The 21,109-nt window shown below is 43.9% G+C and overlaps 1 protein-coding gene across 13 annotated transcripts in view; it reads left to right on the top strand.

Moving 5' to 3' along the window:
- RIMBP2 (RIMS binding protein 2) overlaps positions 1 to 21,109 on the top strand; it is a 274,019-nt gene that overhangs the window by 227,894 nt on the left and 25,016 nt on the right. For 8 of the 13 annotated variants that reach the window (XM_061602665.1, XM_061602664.1, XM_061602667.1 and 5 more), the window contains 5 exons: positions 69 to 533; positions 2,949 to 3,098; positions 3,409 to 3,567; positions 4,961 to 5,680; positions 7,675 to 7,792. In XM_061602665.1, the coding sequence (XP_061458649.1) occupies positions 69 to 533; positions 2,949 to 3,098; positions 3,409 to 3,567; positions 4,961 to 5,680; positions 7,675 to 7,792 (1,612 nt within the window). Of the gene's footprint in view, positions 1 to 68; positions 534 to 2,948; positions 3,099 to 3,408; positions 3,568 to 4,960; positions 5,681 to 7,674; positions 7,793 to 8,768; positions 9,234 to 21,109 lie in introns of those variants that run through there. The other 5 variants (XM_061602674.1, XM_061602672.1, XM_061602677.1 and 2 more) reach the window with 2 other exon arrangements.

The following is a 21,109-nucleotide window of genomic DNA, read 5'->3' as shown; positions in this document are numbered from 1 at the left end:
ATCCAGGCACAGCAACAGAAGAGCTTGGCTCATTCTCATCAGGCCTTTGTATTTACCAATCTGTTTAGGTGGCAGAAGTTCTCTTTCCTATGGCCGAGAGCACCATCGTGGAGCTGATGAGAATCCAGAACCTGGAAGCCAAGGAAGTTCTCATCCGGACGCTTTCTGTCCAAGGGGAATCGGTGGACTCGTTCAGTGCTGCCATTCCACCTGACCTACTGGTGCCTCCAACCCCTCACCCTCGGCCAGCTCCCAAATCTAAGCCATTACCAAGTGCCGGCATCCCAGATACCAAAGACGAACATATATGTCTGCATGTAAAAAGGGACGAGTCATGGGAGCAGGGCCGTGTGGCTTGTCCCGTGCATGGACACACCCTGGAGCCTCCCAACTTCCACAGCCCACTCCAAGGGAGGAGGTCTCCTTCTCCAAATCGGATACTCCCTCAGCCACAAGGCACGCCCATCCCCAGTACAGTTGCAAAGGCCATGGCCAGAGAAGCTGCTCAGCGGGTTGCAGCAGAAAGCAACAGGGTGAGTAGAGTGGCTGCTTCTGACATGCACACACTCTGGTTGGTAGCACAGTAAATCTCAGGTCACTTCAGACATGCACATTTTTCACTCTTTGGTGTGGCGTCCGCTGATGATTTGTACATGTGAATGGCCCATTGTGGGCCTGGTCTACACAAGCATGCACAATGAGATAGTAGAGCATGAATAGCCAATGTGGTGGCCTCCAGAAGTTGTTGGACTCCAATTCCCATCAGTCCCAGCCAGCATGGCCAATGGTAAAGGATGATGGAAGCTGGAGTCCAACATCACCTGGAGGCCACCATGTTGGCTATCACTGTAGCAGAGTTATGAAGTGATAGGATGAACTTGTGTACCACTTCAGAGTTCGTTATGGTTTGTGGATCACTAATCGATTTCTCCTCCTCCGCAAAACACACACACACACACACTTTTGCTTGGATAGAGCTGGGGAGAAAGTTGGGAATATAACCAGCGAAGGAGACAGAAATCCTTTCTTTTTTAATTATGATTTTGGTTGGTGGGTCTTGGGGTGGGAGCATACAGGGTGAGAAATTCAATTCAGTTTGCAGTTGAAGCTGAATCTATCAAATCTGCACTTTCCAATACAATATGAGAACCAAAACACAGCCATCCTTTGAAATTGGCACTTATCCGAATTTTGCAACACAATGTTTACAATAAGTGCTTATATTAGGGGAAAGTGTGCATAAAAGTGAATATATTAGTGAAAATAACATACAAACATGCATTATATGCTGACAAATGGCTTGCAACCAAATGTATGTTAGTCAAACAGCCCACAAAAATGTGTTTATTAGGAGAAATTTGCACTAAAGTGCTGGAGAATTTTCATTAAAAAAAACAAAACCACAAATTGCTGCAGAAATGTGGAGAACTGAATTTAAGATTGGAAAAATGAGAAATGTGGAGAACTGAATTTACAGCACTTTCCATCCCTAGCAAGAAGGCTCCAGCAGCCTGTTGTTGCTTTGAGGAAACTAGTGTTATGATAAAGAAGTCTGCGTCTGTGTTGGAATTGCTTTTTCATGTTTTTTTTAAACCTTTTCCCCCCTAAACAATATGTTTTTAACCCTTTTTATTTAAGATGTTTTTTAAGCTTTTTTTAAAAAAATGTTTTTAAAGTTGTTTTGTTTTGATGTATTTTAAGGTCTGTTTTTATGATGTTTTAAAGTTTTTTTAGTGCTTTTGTTTGCCGCCCTGGGCTCCTGCTGGGAGGAAGGGCGGGATATCAATTAATCAATCAATCAATCAATCAATCAATCAATCAATCAAGAAAGAAAGAAAGAAAGAAAGAAAGAAAGAAAGAAAGAAAGAACGAAAGAAAGAAAGAAAGAACAACCCTGCCTATCTGGGTGCTTTCCCTTATCCTTGTGTATTTGTAATTAAATAGATACAACGAACACCCAACATCTCCAAAGTGCTGTCCTCACTTGACTCCTGTAGGGCAGAGATGGGGAACCTCCAGCCCTTGTTGGATTCCATTTCCCATCACCTGCAGCCAACACAGTGGTCAGAGATGAGACTTGTAATCCAGCAACATCTGGAGGGCAACAGGTTCCCCATCCCTGCTGTAGGGGCTGCCCCTAGAATTTCCTACAAGCCAGGGAAATGGCGAGCCATGAAGCCATATGAATGGTATTGTCAAAGAAACGAAGCTCTTAATCATTAAGCCTTTACACTGTAGCCAGATAGAAAAGGCTACTTGGGTTTGAGGAAACCTAGCATGGAGTCTTGTTGCAATCCCAGTAATTATCAGTGTACCAGATAGTTCTGTTTGCATTATTGCAACCCCATTAATGAATCGCCCCCATTTTTCAAAACCTGCACGTTAAATGCAAATTTGCATTTGTCATCTCTAGCTTTTCCCACCCACCTCCCCCAGATAAGGAAGGAAGAATCTGTCAGTTCTGGTTTCTATCAGTTTCTCATTTTTGTAATCCTAAATTCAGTTCTCCACATTTCCACATCAATTTGCTTTTAAAAAAAAAGGCCTGATGAAAATTTGTGATCATTATAGTGCAAATTTCTCCTAATTTGTCATTTTTGTATGCACTTTTTCTAATGTGCACATTTTTGCAAAGCAAGTTTCCCTAATATAATGCATTTTGTATGTAATTTTCACTAATATGTACACTATATGTAATTTTTGTGCATGTTACTTGGCTTGAGAACTGCATTGCAAAATTCAGAGAAGTATGAATTTCAAAAGACTGTGACTCAGTCTGCATATTGTTTCAGAAAGTGCAAATTAAGTGGGTTCACCTTTAAATGTGGACTGAATCAAATTTCTCATCCATTCCTGCCCCCAGAACACACAGACACCAAACCCACTTTCCCCGCCATTCTTTGAAGTGAACTTTTTTCTGATTGTGTTCCCTATTCTCAACCCTGTAGCTGGAGAGGAGGAGTGTGTTTACTGAAAGAAGCAGTGCTGCACATTACGCAAACTCTGATGAAGAAGAGGACGGCTATGACTCACCACGTGTCAAAAGGAGGGGGGCTTCTGTTGACGATTTCTTAAAAGGCTCTGAACTGGGGAAGCAGGTAACTGGCGCCACTGCAGCTGCTTGAGCATCAGGCATGCCCCATAGTCATCACACAAAGGAACTTGCTTGCATGCATGTGTGTGTCTGTGTGTGCGTTTTAAGTAAGTGCTCAGACCCTCAGGGTGGCGTAATCTGCAGGCGGTATTGGAGAATCCGTTCATTTTGTGAATGCCTGCAGCCCTGATGGTGGTGCTGAGGATCTTGGGAGCTGCCCCACCTCAACGAGTTGAGGTTGGCCTTGATTTAAATTTTGAAAGTCCATCTTGCTTTGTTCGCCCCCCTTTCTCCCTCTCCTCCCACCCCAACAGCCCCACTATTGCCATGGGGAGGAGTACCACACTGAGAGCAGCCGGGGCTCTGACCTGTCCGACATCATGGAAGAAGACGAGGAAGAGCTGTACTCAGAGATGCAGATGGAGGATGGAGGGAGGAGGCGAGTCAGTATAACATCGCATAACACTCTCAAGGTAAAAAGCAACTATGAGATGGGGAAATCCTCTGTACCAAAGGATAAATTAGAGAGAGAGAGAGAGAGAGAGAGAGAGAGAGAGAAGCTACTGATCCACTTGAGGGTAGGCTTGGATGTTCTGGACGTTTCATGGACTAGCAGCAGCACTTCAGATTCAGAAGAACATAGTTTGAGTTATCTCAATGCTCTGCACTTTCTAGAAAAGAACCCCAGAAGCTTCCTAAAGATAATCCCAAATTCTCACCAAGGAATCCTGATATGTACTGCATATAATTTCAGATTATGCTCCATGTTTCTACCCCCTGCCCAAAAATCTTAGCACACAATCACATGTCCATAGAATCACAAAGCTGGCAAGAACCAGCTGCTCACCTCTATACACCCCTTCCAGTCTGTCATGTACCAGGAAATTCTTTCTTCGGGCATAGTTTGTTTTTCTTTTGCCATGAACATCTAACAGAAAGATGATGTCAAATTATCTCCAAGCTGAATGTCAAATTATCTCCAAGCTGAGTGTTAAGCTTGAAAAGTTGGGTGCTTTTAAAACATAGAAACAGGGAGATACAAAAGCCTAACATCTCTCCCATCTCAGAGCTCTCCCTGGTGCTGATTCTTCTGCCTATTGGCAATTTCTCTAGCTTCTGGTAGGTATCAAAATGGTCACACACACAACTTTAAAAGTGGATGTCACAGTATTGATTTGGTGAGTTGATTCATAAGATAGCCTTTGAAACAGGATTTAGGCAGGCTCAGTGCCTAAACAGAAAGATGACAATATGCTAACTCATAACTGGAGTTCATCTCCCCACTCAATGGAAAAGAAGCATTAAGGTGCTTTCTAGGGACTATTCTAAGCATTCCAAGACATGCTGGTAGTTTCCATTCCTCATCTAGCTTCTTTTAATGTGGGAACACGATAGGATATTTTGCCCTGAGAATATAAGTCTAACTAAAGAGCAAAGACTACAAATTGGCAGAGAGCAGAGGGAAGAGTTACACCCCTAGGAAAATGACCCCCATCCTCCCCACATGCCAAGGAGACCTCCTGTGCAGCAGCATCCTCCTTGTTGCAAGTGCCTGGTTTTTGGTTCTTGTTAGAACCTCAGTATATCAGCCTGCTGTATTGACCTCCTTGCGCTAAATTCAACACTGGGGCAACTTCCTAATCATGTCTTTTATTTTCACAGATTCCCATTCAAGCATGACATCTTTCCTCACTGAATAAAAGCTGCATGCTTTCTGTTCACCATAGTTCTAAAACTAATTCTGTCTTTATTTTTTCTTTCCTCCCTCTTTATTATTTTTTTTTAAATCACACACTTATTTGTTCTCCTCGCCTATTCTTTGGTTCATTTGTTTTTTTAAAAAAAAAAACACGTACACGCTTAAAGGATTGTTATAAGAGCACTGAAGCAGCTTTTTTGGAACAGCCTGATTTTGCCCAGCAGATCCGTCACAGTAAAAAGCTGTTCAGTATCCCTGAAGTAGCCGAAGAGGATGGCGATTGTTCCGAACTGTTGCACAAGCAGGGTTTAGGGATGCCCCACAAAATGAGAAGTGCGATAGCTAGAGAGAGTAGATCGGCCTGGGCCTACAATCAAGACCCACCGCACATCTTCTGGCACCCGGCGAAGCAGCGGATCTTGGAGGATTCAGGGGAGAGAGGCTATACATTCAGCAGGTCTTCCACGAGGAGCCCAGACAGTGGCCTGGACTGTGGCAGTGAAGAAGAAGAATCGCGCTTCAGCTTCCGCAGTGCTTATGACACGGCTTCTGCCAATGTCGCACCCAGCTGCTGTGCTGGTGGCGAGGGCTGCTCCTGCCGGAAGACACCGCGGCCTTTGCTCGCCCGCCGAAGGACACTGACGAGGCAGAGCAGCATCGAAGAAGACTTTGGGGACTCTGTCCCTTCCTTTCTAGAGCCTCAAAGTGAGGAGAGCAAGCCGGCTTATTATGAGAGGAAGCACGAGCCTCAAAGGTGTAACAGAGCAGATAATTTGACACGCGAAGATTTTCAGGGAGGCTGGAGCAGCCACGTAACAGGGAATGACGTTAGGGCACCTTCTGTACCACTTACAAGGTCATCCTACAGAGATCCCAAAGACCCTCTGGTGTGTTGAAATAAAAACTTCCTTCTAAACATCTGCTTGCCAAATCAACCTCTTTCCTTCTTTCTTCCTCCCTTTCTTTCCCTTTCTGTTGGTTTCTTTTTCTAAAAAGTCCATCCTCAGCATGTGTCTCCTCCCCTTCTTCATTTTCTGTCCTCGTTATTTCCCATGTATTTCATTTCTTTCTTAATTCTATGTTGCTTTCACAGGCTTCTTAATGCTTCTGTTTATAATTATTATTTTTTTAAAAAAATATATTTTGTGCCATACTGAAATGGGACTAATTTGCTTTACAACAATGATTTTTTTAATCCCCGCAGACAATAAATAAATAAATAAATAAATACTGGCTTTTATTTTCTCCCTTCCTTCTTTAAAAGGACAACTGAAACGAAATTTTAATTAAGGGTTAGCTGAACTATCATTTTCCTAACATTTGGGGTTGTTCTTTTTTTAATTATATATTTATGTTTTTTTCTTTGTTTAGTTTTGAATGTGTTCCTCAGCATATGACCTAAGCTAAGAGATTTTATTTATAATTTGGGATTTAAACAACCATCCCCACTACCAAACAATTACCTTTATTCAACCCCCCCTTTTTTCCTGTTTGTTTAAGGTCTGCTTTAAATATTCCATGTTGTCATCTTATTTTTGCTTTCCTCACTCCCAGATTTTCAAGGACGAATTCTCTTTTTCTTCCATCCTTATCTCTGGGCAAGTACTAAAAACAAAGTCTCCTTTCCTGTAGTGACAGTGATCTAGGGTTTTGGATTTACAAGATCCATTGTGTTTCTATCATCCACCTTTTTTGCTATCGCTTCCTTACCCTTACCAAAAAAACCACCAAACCATCTCTTCTTGCCTTTGAAGTTGCAAACTGCATCTCAGCATGCAGGAGAAACACGCCCAGCTTTTACCTCCCTGCCCCTTCCCCAATCTCCACGTGCAGAGACACAGACACATATATCCCTGGGAACAATCAGTGCAGTTCCATATTTAATCCACAAGAGGGATCGCTGCTTAGCAAATACACGAAGAATGGTTTGCTCACTTTTTAAGGACTGCAACAAACCAGAGAATGGACATGTCAGAAATATTCTGCTATATATAATGATACTAGATTCAGTACCTGCCGCTTCTGCATTAACTAGGCCAGCAGTTTATTTTCCATGGATTCTTTTTTCTCTCACACACACTCTTATTTTAATTCATCCACAAACAAAATTGGTGTCAAGCCTTTTTTCTCTCTCTCTCCTCTCCATTTAATGTCAGTTGTTGCAAAGTCAGCCCCCGAAGAGACGTAGAATGTGGCGGCATTTCCAGCAGACTAGCCAGCAGAGTGTTCCAGCTGTGCAATTCTGAAGGGGAACGCAGATACGTTCATATAAGAAGGTCTTGGAGTCTCTTTTCGCCCCTCGCCCCCTCCTACAAGTCTTAATGACTTTTAAAAGCCGATAGGCAGCCGCAGACTGAGCAGGAGGAGGAACGGCAGGAGATGGATGGCGGTTCTGCAAACGCAACAGGGTCTGGCTGGAGCGAAAGGAGTAAATCAAATAAATACAGGCTAATCCACTCTTCACAGCTGTGGGAAATAGCCATGCTCCTCTTCGAGGAGGGAACAAAGCGACCGGAAGTGTGTTTTAGTGGCAACGACAAAGGCAAAAGAATGTCTTAAAACTCCTTTTTCTGTTCCAATGTGTGACTGTTGTTCACAAAGTCTGTACCACATCAGGCTAGTCGACTTTTCTTTTGTTTGTTTCCTTTCCAGGTTTAGTGGGCATCTGTCCTCCTCTTTTCAGCTAACCTTTCAGTTAAAAACAAAGTTTAGTTGCCTTTCGAGCTTTTGACAATGATTGACTTGATTTTCTGTTAATTCCACTCGCCCTGCCCTCGTCCCCTGCTCTCCCCTTACTGATATGAGTGCAGCTGTGTAACTTTTAAACCTGTCTCTCCCACACCCCTTTTTTCTCTCCTCCACCCCTTTTTGGGGTGTTTAGCTTTTAGGTAACCCATCATCCTCTGGACGACCAGACAGGGTGGAGCATCCAAGCAGAAGGATATCTCATGGAAGCTCAGGACCGCAAAGGTCACGACCCATGTTGGTCCCTTCGATTGGTTAGTTGGCTTGACTGGTATATTTTATGTTGCTTGTTGGAACCACAAAGATGGGTTGGCAGGAAGGGGAGGAGTTCTCAAAGAAAGCTCTTAACCTTGATTTGGTCTTTGTACACACTCACGTTTACTCTGCGTCCATCCCTCTCCCAGCAGTGGTTTGGGAAGCAGCATATGCACAATGTTAGCCACAATCCATATCTATCCTGTATCTGTGCTGTAGTTTCTCATGAAATACTGCACTTTGATGCGTTCTTCCCCAAACCAGCTTTAATCCAAATTGCGAAAAAGAACAATCCAGCTGCATTTTAAGCTGGTGATGTGTACGCAGCCTAAGATGGAGGAAGTAAACACATCTGTCTGGTTTACATGGCACTGTCTCACTGGAGATTGACTATAAGAGACTCTGGAACAACCCTGTTGAGCATATGAACTGTTGAGCTTCCATAGTTTGATAATGCGTTTGTGTAAAAGGCAGGTGGCAATGCCCTGTACCACTTCAGAGTCCTTTGGGGAGGGGGGGCATTGTGTGTTTGAACACTCCCCTGTGCCATACTCCTCCTGTCTAGCAAGTACATCAGGGAGAAGGCCCCCCAAGCTTTCTTCCTCTGTGCTAGCATGCGCATTAATGAGTGGAAGCATTCAAACACTTCCCCACTTGCATTCCTCAACAATTCAGTCCTCTGTGGAGTGTGCCCACATGACTTCTCTGAGTGGGGTTAGGGTTGGCAGGGATGGTCAATGGGGCACAGATCCATTCCTATTGACCATGGATCAGCCACGGTGCAACTCTGCTCTCCACTCTCCCTCTTTGGGTGAGAAGAGTTTGTTTCGAGAGGGCCTTTTGTTCCACTTGCATGTGCAAGAGAAGGCCTCCGTAGCTGCCACGCAAACAATGGATTTTCAAATTGTAGGGCAGCAATTTGGTCTGAGTGCTGGTTATGTCCAGCTGGAGTTTTCCCGTCTAATTTGCTTGCAGACAGTAATGTTTCAGGCTGTGCTGACGGACACTGAGCTGGCTGAAAACAAGTTGTTGTGTGGATATATTAGTACAAGCTTAAACTGGATTAGCAGGTAACTTTTCCCCTTTCCCCAAGGACCCCTGGGGCAATGATGTTATGTGAGAGGGTCTAGGGATCTGGGACAACAAATGCTCGCTCTCAGCAGACTCTCCGCCAAACCAGGTGCTATGCTATCTGCTACTTACATGTTGTTTTGCCTACCCTTTTTTAAAATCCTCAAGGCAGCTTCTCGAAGCTGCAAAAGTAAGTGGAAGAAGGGAAGGGGCTGCTTAAAATCACCCCCCAGCTGCCTTTTCACCTGCAGGGGAAAAATATGGGATGTAACCAATCAGTGGAGGCTGGTCCATTAGGGCGAGTGGGCTGCTGCCCCACCAGCCTCAGCCTGCCCTCATCCAGCCCCCACCTGCCTGTGGCAGCCTGTGCCACTTCCCTTAATCTCAGTATTACCATTGCAGAGAGGAGGATGGGGGCAAAACTCGGCTTAGTTTGCTCTGCCTGTCATTGGCTCTGGTTCTGCCTAAAGTGGGCCTCTCTGCCTTCCGCGCAGTTCTAATGGGCACCAGCCACCAGTGTAACAGATATGCTGTATCTTTTCCCCACAGGTGAAAAAGCAACTTGGGAAGTGATTTTAAACTGGCAAACAGAAAGACTTCAGCAGTTCTCCTCACCTGTCCTTCTGCTCAACCTGGCAGTATCTCAGGGCTTATTTAGCTTAAAAACAGGGATGACTAATATTTTTCTTTCTTTTTTCTTAATTTGGGCCCAAGGGGCCAACCTTGGCCAAACAGCCAATTGCCCCATGCTCACAGTGGGTATGGCCATACCACACATTCTCTCAGAGCTTGCAAAATTTACTTTTTTTGAACTACAACTCCCATCAGCCCCAGCCAGCATGGCCACTGGATTGGGCTGTTGGGAGTTGTAGTTCAAAAAAGTAACTTTTCCAAGCTCTGCTCTCTCTCACACTCTCTGACACATGACCCAGAGCTCCTCAGATCAGCTGAGGAGGGGGTGTTCCCCCTCCCTGCTCATCAGAAGGTCAGTCTGATCATTAAGGTGCAGCGGTGGGCATAAGAGGTTGCATCCAACTATGTGCTACTCAGAGTAGACCCACGAAAGCAACATTAGTCATGTCTATTCAATTCAATGGGTCTCCTCTGAGCAGGAGCAGCATCTGATGCAACCCAAGGCTTTCAACTTCTCTGCCCTCCACAGGGCCGTTATCTACTTTAAATGTTTTTTTTCCTTTTTGACACTGCTGCCAAAATCAGTGGAGTCTTGGAGGGGAGGGGAAGAGAAAATTGCTGAGGGGACCAGATCAGGCTCCCAGGCAACAGGGGTTAATCTTCCCAACTTTAAAAGAATTGTAGAGAAAAATACATCCGACCTCTGCGTAACTTCATATCTGGCCCTGTGATTCCTAGGTTTGTTTGCTGTACTTTAAATATGCCAGTTGTTGGAACTGAATTGCACTCATCCACCTCATTAATTCACCCGTCAGTGCCTCCATGTTTCCAATCCTCATCTGCACATTGCATTTGCCCTCCATACCCTTCACTTGTTTTTGGAGTTTAGTCAAGAGCATCAAAAGAATACCCAACATGCTGAGGGTGAAAAATGATCATATGCATATATCCCTGCAATTTTCCTTTCAATGACCCAGATTTTTGTTCTATTCCCCAAAAGCATTAATTTGAGATGGTTTCTCCCCTCCCCACACTCTCTTGGCAGTGTGTGAGGTACCTTTGTCATTTCTCATAAATAAGGGGTAAATAATCATTACCACTAACAGCGAAGTCAAGAGTTTGAGTCCCTGTTATTTTGGAAGTGAAACCAGGGCCACCAGAAAATAAGGCAGACGTTTCTACATAGGTGGGAGTTGCAGAAGAATATAACTAAATTGTAAACTAAAAGGAAAAACATTAAAGCCCGAAATGGCTGTGAGCTTCCAGATTTACAGAATGTTGATGGAAGTATGTTTAGACATGGAGAGATTGCATTTGGACATAATAGTAAGCTGTAATTTATTGTTACATAGACATTCCTCAGGCTTGTTCACTCCCCTCCCCTCTTCCTCCAATGAGGCTGTGAGATTGAGATTGGAAGCTTTTGCTTCCATTTTCAACTAACCACAGGTTAGCATTATGTCTTAACCCAGACAAATTGTAGTTAGACTTAACTATGGTTTACTGAAAGAAGACAACTTCAAACCATGGTTTCTGAAGCTAGCTTGTTTCAATACATCATAGTTCAGTTTAACCACAGTTCAGGGTTTGGTCGTGACACTAAACTGCAGTTAACTGAAAATAGAAGCAAAAATTTCTCTTCTCCTTGTTGCAGCTGTGCCAAAGGATGTGAAGAAACAATTCTTTGTAACAATAAAACATAGTGTATTAGTCAGCTTTTATTGGTTTGGGCCAATACTTCAAGAAATAAAATACATACGCTGGGGATACAAACTTCCAGAAGTTCAGTTTCAGAGTTAAAAATATGAAGGTTAGATCCATAAGAAGAGCCTACTGGATCAGGCATGTGGTTTCCAGCAACTGCTCTTCAGAAGAATGCTGCCTCTGACCATGAAGGGAGAGCATAGTCATCATAGCTAGCAGCCATTGACAGACTTTTTCTCCATAAAATTTGTCTCATCCTCTTTTAAAGCCATCCAAGTTGGTGGCTGTCACTACTTCTTGTGGGAGCTAATTTCAGAGTTTAACTATGCAATGTGTGAAGAAGTACTTTCTTTTGTTTGTCTTGAGTCTTACAACATTCTGTTTCATTGGATATTCCTCGAGTTCTAGTGTTATGAGAGAGGGAGAAAACCTTTTCTCTATCCACACCCTCCATGCCATGCATAGCGTTATACACTTCTATCATGTCACCTCTTACCTTTTCTCTAAACTAAAAAGCCCCAAATGCTGCAACCTTTCCTCATAGGGAAGTTGCTCCAACCCTTTGATCATTCTGGTTGCCTTTTTCTGAACCTTTTCCATCTCTACAGTATATTTTTTTGAGGCTCTGTGACCAGAATGGTACACAGTATTCCAAATGTGGTTGCAACACTGATTTCTATAATAGCATTATGATATCGGCAGTTTTATTTCAATTCCTTTCCTAATGATCCCTAGCATGGACTTTGCCTTTTTCACAGGTGCCACACACTCCAGAGTTAGTCATCCTTAGAGGAGACTCATTGATATAATTGGGACTTAAGTTAGTCATTGATTTCTGTGGATCTACTCTAAGAATAACTAAGTGTAGACCCAACCTCCCTGAACAGTAAAATTTATGAACAACAAAGAGCGTGATAACCAAATATATCAACAGGTTCATCAAATTAAACCATCATTATGGCTGCCAAACCCAAAATAGTTTTAACTTGGATTCTTGATCCTGTCGAAATGTGAAGAGAAACGCTTCACTTATGCATCCATGTCAGATGGTAGATAACTTTTCTGAAACAAGATTGTCAATGGGCTTAAACAGCCCCAAGAAATGTCTGAATATAAAGAACAAAATATATAGCATGAAAGGTCTTCCAACTCAGAAGCCCCACAAACACAAATTCACTGTACCAAAGGAATCTGATATCTTCCATCAATCATTGCAGTTGACATTGTTTGAAAATGAATAACCGTAAAAGCATGTCTAAGGTTGGGGAAAATCATAGTATTTATTTATTTATTTATTACGTTTATATACTGCCCCATAGCCAAAGCTGTCTGGGCAGTTTACAGCAATAGTAGCCAAATAAGAGTATCTATTATGGTCATTTTTAAATTGCCTATACCAGTGTCGATATATTCCCTGGCAAGGAGGATGTTTAGATCAAAGATCCAGTTTAATACCAGCTTGAGGAGGAACCAGAAGGGTCTACTCACTGTCATGGAATAGACTGGAGGAACATTTATTTATTTATTTATTTTACTTTATTTTATTTTATTTATATCCTGCCCTTCCTCCCAGAAGGAGCCCAGGGCAGCAGACAAAAACACTAAAAGCACTTGAAAACATCTTAAAAGATTTCAAAACATATGAAAACAAGACATCTTTTAAAAAAACAACTTTTAAAACATATTAAAAAGCAATTCCAGCACAGACTCAAACTGGGATAAGGTCTCTATTTAGAAGGCTTGTTGAAAGTCTTCAGTAGGCGCCGAAAAGATAGCAGAGAGATATATAAGGGGTAAGATTATATATTTCATTGTTACAATTGTTACAATTTTGTAACCTATCATGAACACAGTTTTGGTAGATAGCTGGGGTGTCACTTAGTTTCCTTGGATGGTTGAGCATGGCATGAACACAGGCTGTAGCTGAAGGGAGCCTGACCTCTGCCCAAATCATAGCTGCTGGTTTACTAGGAGGCAGAACTTAAAACTCCTGTAGAGTTTTTACTTTTGCAACCTCATCCCAGCTCTATACTTCTGCTTCATTTGAGCTACTGTTTTACTTCGGGAAAGATTTAAGGCAGGGCTGATCAAAACACCAACGTCTGCGCAATACAGTTTCACCTATTGGAAGGGGCCTACAAGGCCATCAAGTCAGACCCCCTGCTCAATGCAGGAATCCAAAGCATTCCCGACAGATGGCTGTCCAGCTGCCTCTTGAATGCCTCCAGTGTCGGAGAGCCCACTACCTCTCTAGGTCATTGGTTCCATTGTCGTATGGCTCTAACAGTTAGGAAGTTTTTCCTGATGTTAAGTCAAAATCTGACTTCCTGCAACTTGAGCCCTTTATTCCGTGTCCTGCACTCTGGGACGATCAAGAAGAGTTCCCGCCCTCCTCTGTGTGGCAACCTTTCATGTACTTGAAGAGTGCTATCATATCTCCCCTCAGTCTTCTCTTCTCCAGGCTAAACATGCCCAGTTCTTTCAGTCTCTCCTCATGGGGCTTTGTTTCCAGTCCCCTGATCATCCTTGTTGCCCTCCTCTGAACCTGTTCCAGTTTGTCTGCATTCTTCTTGAAGTGCGGAGACCAGAACTGGATGCAGCACTCAAGATGAGGTCTAACCAGTGCTTCACTTGTGGCCCCATGGAGAACAAGGCTATTAATGGCTACTTGCCACAATGGCTATGTTCTTCCTCCACTGTCTGAGGCAGTATCCCTCTGAATCATTGGCCTGATCCAGCAAACAAGCTTTTCTTATGTTCAGCATAGGGATGCGGGGATAAATGTGATTCAGTTCACATTTAAAGCTGAATCTATGAAATTTGCACTTGCTGAAATGATATGAGAACCAAAACACAGCCATCCTTTTAAATTCACACATCCAAATTTTGTGATGCCGTTCTCCTAACAAAAATGCATATATTAAGGAAAAGCCTGTATAAAAATGCATATGTTAGTGAAAAAATCAGCTTGGAAAAGTTACTTTTTTTGAACCACAACTCCCATCAGCCCAATCCAGTGGTCATGCTGGCTGGGGCTGATGGGAGTTGTAGTTTAAAAAAGTAACTTTTCCAAGCTCTGGAAAAAATAGCATACAAAATGCATTATGTTAGGAGAAACTGCTTGCAAAAATGTATGCATTAGTCAAATCTACAGACAAAATTGTGTTTTATAGGAGAAATGTGCACTCATATGCTGAAGATTTTCTTAAAAATGAATTGCTGCAGAAATGCAGAGAACTGAATTTAAGATTAGAAAAAATGAGGAATGGAGAGAACCCAAACTGACAGATTCTTCCATCCCTAGTTCAGTCTGCACATGCTCAGTCTCTCCTCAGGCAGGTGAATAGTGCCAGTACAGATGCACTGTCTGTGTGCGTGTGTGCGTGCGAGAGAGGAGGGAGAGACTGCCTGCTGGTTAGTTTATCAGCATGTCCAAATTCAGTCAAAATGTTAAGGTGGCTGTTCCAAGGGGAAGGAAGGAAAATGGGTGGACAGGTAGAGCGGGAGACAATTGGCCTGCTCAGATCTCTAACATCTTATATTAAATATCCCAGGAAGTAGAGGGATTAGGGTTGAGGGATTCATGCTCCCCCACTCTCTAAGAGGAGGAAGAACAGTGTTCCCACTCTCCAGAACTGTATTCCTGCCCCTTAATATATAATATAAATGCTTAGCTATTGTTCTTTGTCCCCAACCCCCAGCTTTATAAAGCGCAGGGAAAGGGGAGACAATGGATCCGTTATCCCTTCCCTGTCCTCCATACTCTCCCCTGAACAGCACTGCAAGGGTTCTGTTCTAGAGTGACTTGAGCCTGGAACAGGAGCACTTTTCTTAGGGGGTGGTGAGACACCACCGTATTTTGTTGCAAACCCTACTTGGTGGGTGGGTGCGTGTGTGTGTTTGTTTGGAATCTAAAAATGAAGACATTTCCGTTAGGTCTTCCAAGCAAGGCTTTCTCCTGATCTGTCCTTTGCTTATGTCCATGTGGGAGTTCCCACAGTTCTCCCACCCACAAGGATACCTGAAAGACCGTCTTACCCCTTATATACCCATTCGATCACTGCGCTCTGCAGGTGAGGGCCTCCTGCAGATACCGTCTTATCAGGAGGTCTGTTATGCACAACATAGGAAACAGACCTTGAGTGTGGTGGCACCTACCCTGTGGAATTCCCTCCCCTTAAATATTAGGCAGGCACCATCTCTGTTATCTTTTCGGCGCCTTTTGAAGACTTTCCTCTTTCAACAAGCCTTTTAAGTCTCATCCCAGTCTGTGTCTGTATTAGAATTGCTTGTTTTTTAAATAATGTTTTCAACCCTTTTTTTAAAGATGTTTTTAAAGCATTTTAAAAATGTTTTTAAAATTGTTTTGTTTTAATGTATTTAAGGTCTGTTTTTATGATGCTTTAAAGTGTTTTTAGCATTACTGTTTGCCGCCCTGGACTCCTGCTGGGAGGAAGGGCAGGATATAAATCACATACATACATACATACATAATGACTCACCTGTTTGATCTGTGCTGACAGCCCTGCACACATTTCTTTGTGGGTGCCTGTCAGTATATTCCATTGCAAAAGGAGGGGCATCCAAGCACCTAGGAACTCTGCCCGTACACTGGAACACACATGGATTTCTGGACAGGGACAATAGGAATTGTCCTCTGTTTGTACAGATCTACCACAGAGACACATTTTTGAAACGTTTTGTAAGAACAGAACATTGAATCATTGAGAAAGTGGAAGGAGTTAGTAACAGGCAGCATCTCCTTTCAGTGCATTGCTGAATCCTTGAATAAGTTTGAAGGAAACTCTCTCCTTGCCAGAAACAAAATGAGAAGGAACATTCTCTAATGCTTTGTCCCCATGCTCTGGGGACATTCACTTTTTTGCTGGTCCTTGACTGACCAAGCTGCATGAAGGGCTGATTTATGCATGATAAAATGTTTTCCCCCTCTCCGTTCACACTTGATGAAATTGCCTTGTGAATGGTAAGATAGCAAAATACCACAGCCTTTCAGGTGAGGGGGAACCTTTTTTATGATGCTGTGACATTATTGCATCATCACTTCCTTCAAGGAGTTAAGGACAGTGCCCATGGTTCCCTGGTGTCAGACTGGGACCGGGGAGATTGTGGTTCAACTTCCCACTTGGCCATGAATCTCACTGGGTGACCTTGGGCCAGTCACTGTCTCTCAGCCTCACCACAGTGACTGGCCCAAGGTCACTCAGTGAGATTCATGGCCAAGTGGGGATTTGAACTCAGATCTCCAAGATCAGTGCTCTAACCACCACACCCACTGGCTGTCTTGCCATGTGAATTACTCCCACCATCACCTCCATAAGACTGCTTCATCTCACTTAGCTGATGAAAAAAATCACCTTGTGGTGTGGCCTCTCTACAAAAAGTAGTGTAAATCTGGTCTTACAAAATGCGTAAGGTGATGCCTTTGTAAGATTAGCACAAGCATGAGATATCTGTGGCCCTCCAGATGGTGCTGGACTCCAGCTTCCCATCACCCGTGGACATTGGCCATGCTCACTGGAGTTGCTGGGAGGTGGAGTCCAGTAATATCTGAAGGGTACCAGGGTAGCCGGAATGGGTATGCTCTACCTCCACTGTTGGAGGGCAGTATAACTCCGAATGCCAGTTGTTGGAAGTCGCAGAAGGGTAGAGTTGCTGTCACGCTCAGGTCCTGCTTGGGGCTTCCTAGTTGTGGCATCTGGTTGGCCGCTGTGAGAACATGATGCTGGACTAGATGGGCCTTTGGTCTGATCCAGCAGGGGTCTTTTTATGTTCTTCTGAAACACTTGCGATGCATGCCAGCAAATGTTCCAATCAAACAAAAAAAAACACCCAAAGCCGGGCTGAGAGCCCTGCCGTGTGGACACCTTCGCAGGGAAAGAGTATATAAGTCGTGCTTAATAGACCATTCCGTTTTTCTCCATAGAGATTACAATGGACAGTAACAGTGAAGGCGCTCAGTCAGGTAGTGAGGGAAATATTTCTCCCGTAAAAGAAGAAGCTTATTATCGCAGCATTGGCGGACATGGGAAATGGTGCCGGCATCGTACCGTGGCCTCTGACTATAGATACGGTATGCCAAAACCCTTCTTTGTCCTTTGTGCCGAAACCCAAAAACCCTGCTTTTTTAGAGCTGCGTGTTAAATGAGCGCCCATCTCTGTATGTCAACGTTGCATGCCAAGCCGAATGCTGAGGCCGCCCCTGCCTCTCTTTACAAGGCAAGTCTTGTCCTGCTTTCCCCTGTCCTTCCCCTCTTTACAGACAGGTAAGTTTGGCTTAGGCTCAGCCATCTAGGGAGGAGTAAGCTTTTGGTAACCCACCCTGATTCCCTGCCATCCCATCAGCTTCCCATACTGAAATGAGTCAAAAGCACCCGCCATTGCATGAAACTCTTCCCCCCCCCACAACCCTCTTGCCTTTCCACCTGGCTGTACAGTCCCAACAAACATCTCACCACATGACCACTTCTGTACTCTCAGATGCTTCTGTTTGCAGAAATAGAAATGCAGGATGCTTAGGACTGGGAAATGATGAACAACAATAGGGCAATAAGCTGGTTCAGACCACACAGCCCCATGCTGTCATTGCTTTGGGAAAAATCCTATTAAGTGCAGTAGGACATGCATCCAAGGAAAAATGCATAGGATTAGGCTTTCGCACCGGGGACTTACAATTCAGTTAATTTCCAAGTCCAGGAGAAGCCTACATCCCATGAAATTTGTTTCACCTCTGAAATGCTGCAGAACCCCTGCTGTTAGCTGAGCCAGGGCTCCGATCTAAATGCCAGACCTAGTTGCTGCCAGACCATGTTGATCAGTGCCAAGCAAGAGCTGCAGGGTGGTGATTCAAAGACTGGATGCTTTAATCTGTGAGCATTCTGGAGGGGTGTAATGCAGGGCAGTGCAAACCACAGGATGAAAACAGGAGCAGACCAAGACACACGCCATGTCCCAGAGGCATCTTGCTGCCCTCACACTTTTGGGAAAGGGCAACTGGGACAGCACCATGTGTTAATTTAATTAATAAATGGGCCTAATAAAAGTATACTTCTGTGTATCTGGAACAGAAGAGGGGAGCCTGTGGTCCTCCAAATGCTGCTGGATTATAATTCCCATCATCTCTGACCGTTGGCAATGCTGGCTAGGGCTGGCAGGAGTTGCAGCCTAACTTCTAGAGAGCCACAGGTTCCGTACCCTTGACTTCTCTTTTACCTGCCATTTTGGTTTGGCAGCTTACTTCTGGCATACGTTGGTGAGTAGGGGATGTGATTCCCATTCCCTCCTTCGCCATTTGCTCTGTGTCCCCTAAGCTACCCTCCTTGCCCACATTCCTACCGCGCTTTGAGAAAAAAACAAATGAAGCAGTGCAGGGCTTTGGGGCTGGCTCTCCTTCCCCTCCTTGTCTGGCTGCCATGCACTTTGCCTGCCCTCCTCCCAGTGCCTGGAAATGACATTTCAATAACTTCCTCGCTTAAAAGCATCTCTCAAAATGTGGTGTTCTGATGAGCAAAACTATAAAGGGCATTGGGAGCACCAGTGATGACTGTTTACCATTGCCAACTGCACATGTGACCTGTTTGTGGCAGCCATGATCTTGTGCAAGTGTGCCCATGGGAGATGCTTTGCCATGTGTGTGCAGTCTGCTTTGCTATGAACAGGATAGTTTGTGTTACCTAGGGAGGTGGTGGGTTCTCCAACACTTGGATGCATTCAAGAGGCAGCTGGGCAGCCACCTGTCAGGTATGCTTTAAGTTGGATTCCTGCATTGAGCAGAAAGTTGGACTGGATGGACTTATAGGCCTCTTCCAGCTCCACTATTCTATGATCCCATATGACAATGCTCCACCTCTATGTAGGTGAAATGGTGGCAATGTCACAGGTTCTTGTAATGCAGGGATGGGGAACTTGTGGCCTTCCAGATGTTGTTGGGTACAGCTCCCATCATCCCTGACAATTGGTCATATTGGCTGGGTCTGATGGGTGCTGGGAGTCCAACAACATCTGGAGGGCAACAGATTCCCCACTCCTGCTATGCCGGAAAATATTACATGTACTTTTACTGGCACGGCTGATGTTCCTGCTACAGATGCTCCCAGTGCCAGTCCGGATAAGCATAAAGGCTTACATACGTAGATCAACCATATGGGCAGAAATCTTTGCACCTGTCTGTACAGGTCCAGTTGAAACCACAGAAGCAGCGGCAGTTATGCCAGGAAAGATACATGAACTAACCTTTATACATGGACTAACCTGACAATTATAGCCTGGCCCTTTTATGTGCCAAGATGTCACATAAAGGGGGATGTGAGCAAATGGCTGTTGGATTACAGGCACACCAGGTCTTAGAATTACAGTAACTTGATGGTGCCATGTGGAATCAGATTGGGAGAGTATTGAACTGTGGAATGTATAATTATACTCTTTCCCCAGAAATGCTAACCTGCAAAATACTAACCTGGCAATTGTTGTTGCATGTTGCTTTGGGTCACTTTTGCAAGGAAAGTGGTGATGATGATGATGATGATGATGTGTTATGTCAAGAAATAGCAGCAGCAAGCAGAAAAGCAAAAATCTGTATTTTTTTCATCTAAGCTTACATGTCTAGTAAAGATATTGCCAAAAAAATCTGATTGTATAATTTTGCAGAGGATCTCATAGTTCTCATGTGCTATCTACAGTAGTGCAATGTGTTGGAATGATTATTATATTGAGCACCTTTGCTGCAAAAAACCCCCAACTCCAGGCAGTTTACCTGCAGGTGATCCCATTTTATCAATAATGCTATGGACTAAGTGAGTAGTCCCCCTAGAGATGGTGGGTAGCCCAAGGTCAGCCAGTGAGCTTTGTGGCTGAGTTTGGGTTTGAACCTGGGTCTTCCTGGTCCTAGGGAGGCTGAAGATTGGAAAGGTCTCTCACCACAACAGAGAAGGTGGTCCTTAACACTGAAAAGAAAACAGAGAGGATGTTTAGTGGCTCACTGCAATGGAGGAGGGGTACACTGTGATTGTCACTCTGGATTTGAAAAAAATATGTACACATTTTCAAAGATCCACATGGACCTAATAGGGAATCATGTTTTCCCACTACATGAACAAGCTTGCATGAGTCTCTTCATCACACGCACACATATACTCCTATCCTCCACTTTTCATGGCTATGAAGAGGAGATTAGAAGCCTTTGCTTCTGGTTTTAAGCAAACCACAGTTCCCAGTGAGTCTGAACTCAGGGAAATGTGGCTTCTATAATCTCTAGTAAAATAACAAACCAGGATCTAAAACCTCCGCTTCTTCCTGGTAAGCAGTGTTTAAGAAACCACAATTCCCTGAATTCAGACACCATAGGGAACTGTGATTTGTTTAAAACTGGAAGTGAAAGTGTCCAATCTCTTGGTTGTACCTATAAAAGGGATTGAGGAGCAAGTTCTTTCATATAGCAGGAAAGCATCATTTCGCACATCTGAACCGGACAATGGAGTATTTCATTATTTATCTGTCTGTCTGTCCGTCCGTCCGTCCATCCATCCATCCATCCATCCATCCATCCTCCAAAGCAGCCGACATAAATACTGAAAAACCCAATTAAAAACTAAATTAAAAATAAATAAAAATGGAGGCAGAATAAAACAACCAAGAATAATCAATGAGGGTAGACAAAGTTTTTTGCGAATTAAAAGTGATGCAATTTTTTAAAAAGTCACTAATGGCTCACCTAAAACTTAAGAAAGAGGAAGCCAAACGAACCTTTCTAGGGAGGGAGTTCCACTGCTGGGGGGGGTATCATCATAGAAAAGGCCCTGTTTTGGATCCCAACCAGCTAATGTGGGGCCCTCCAAATGTTGTTAGACTACAGATTCCATCATCCCTTACTATTGACTCTGCTGTCTGGGGCT

Source organism: Rhineura floridana, chromosome 19 (assembly GCF_030035675.1).
Source record: "Rhineura floridana isolate rRhiFlo1 chromosome 19, rRhiFlo1.hap2, whole genome shotgun sequence".
Taxonomy (NCBI): domain Eukaryota; kingdom Metazoa; phylum Chordata; class Lepidosauria; order Squamata; family Rhineuridae; genus Rhineura; species Rhineura floridana.
This window is presented reverse-complemented; position numbering and strand designations above follow the sequence as displayed.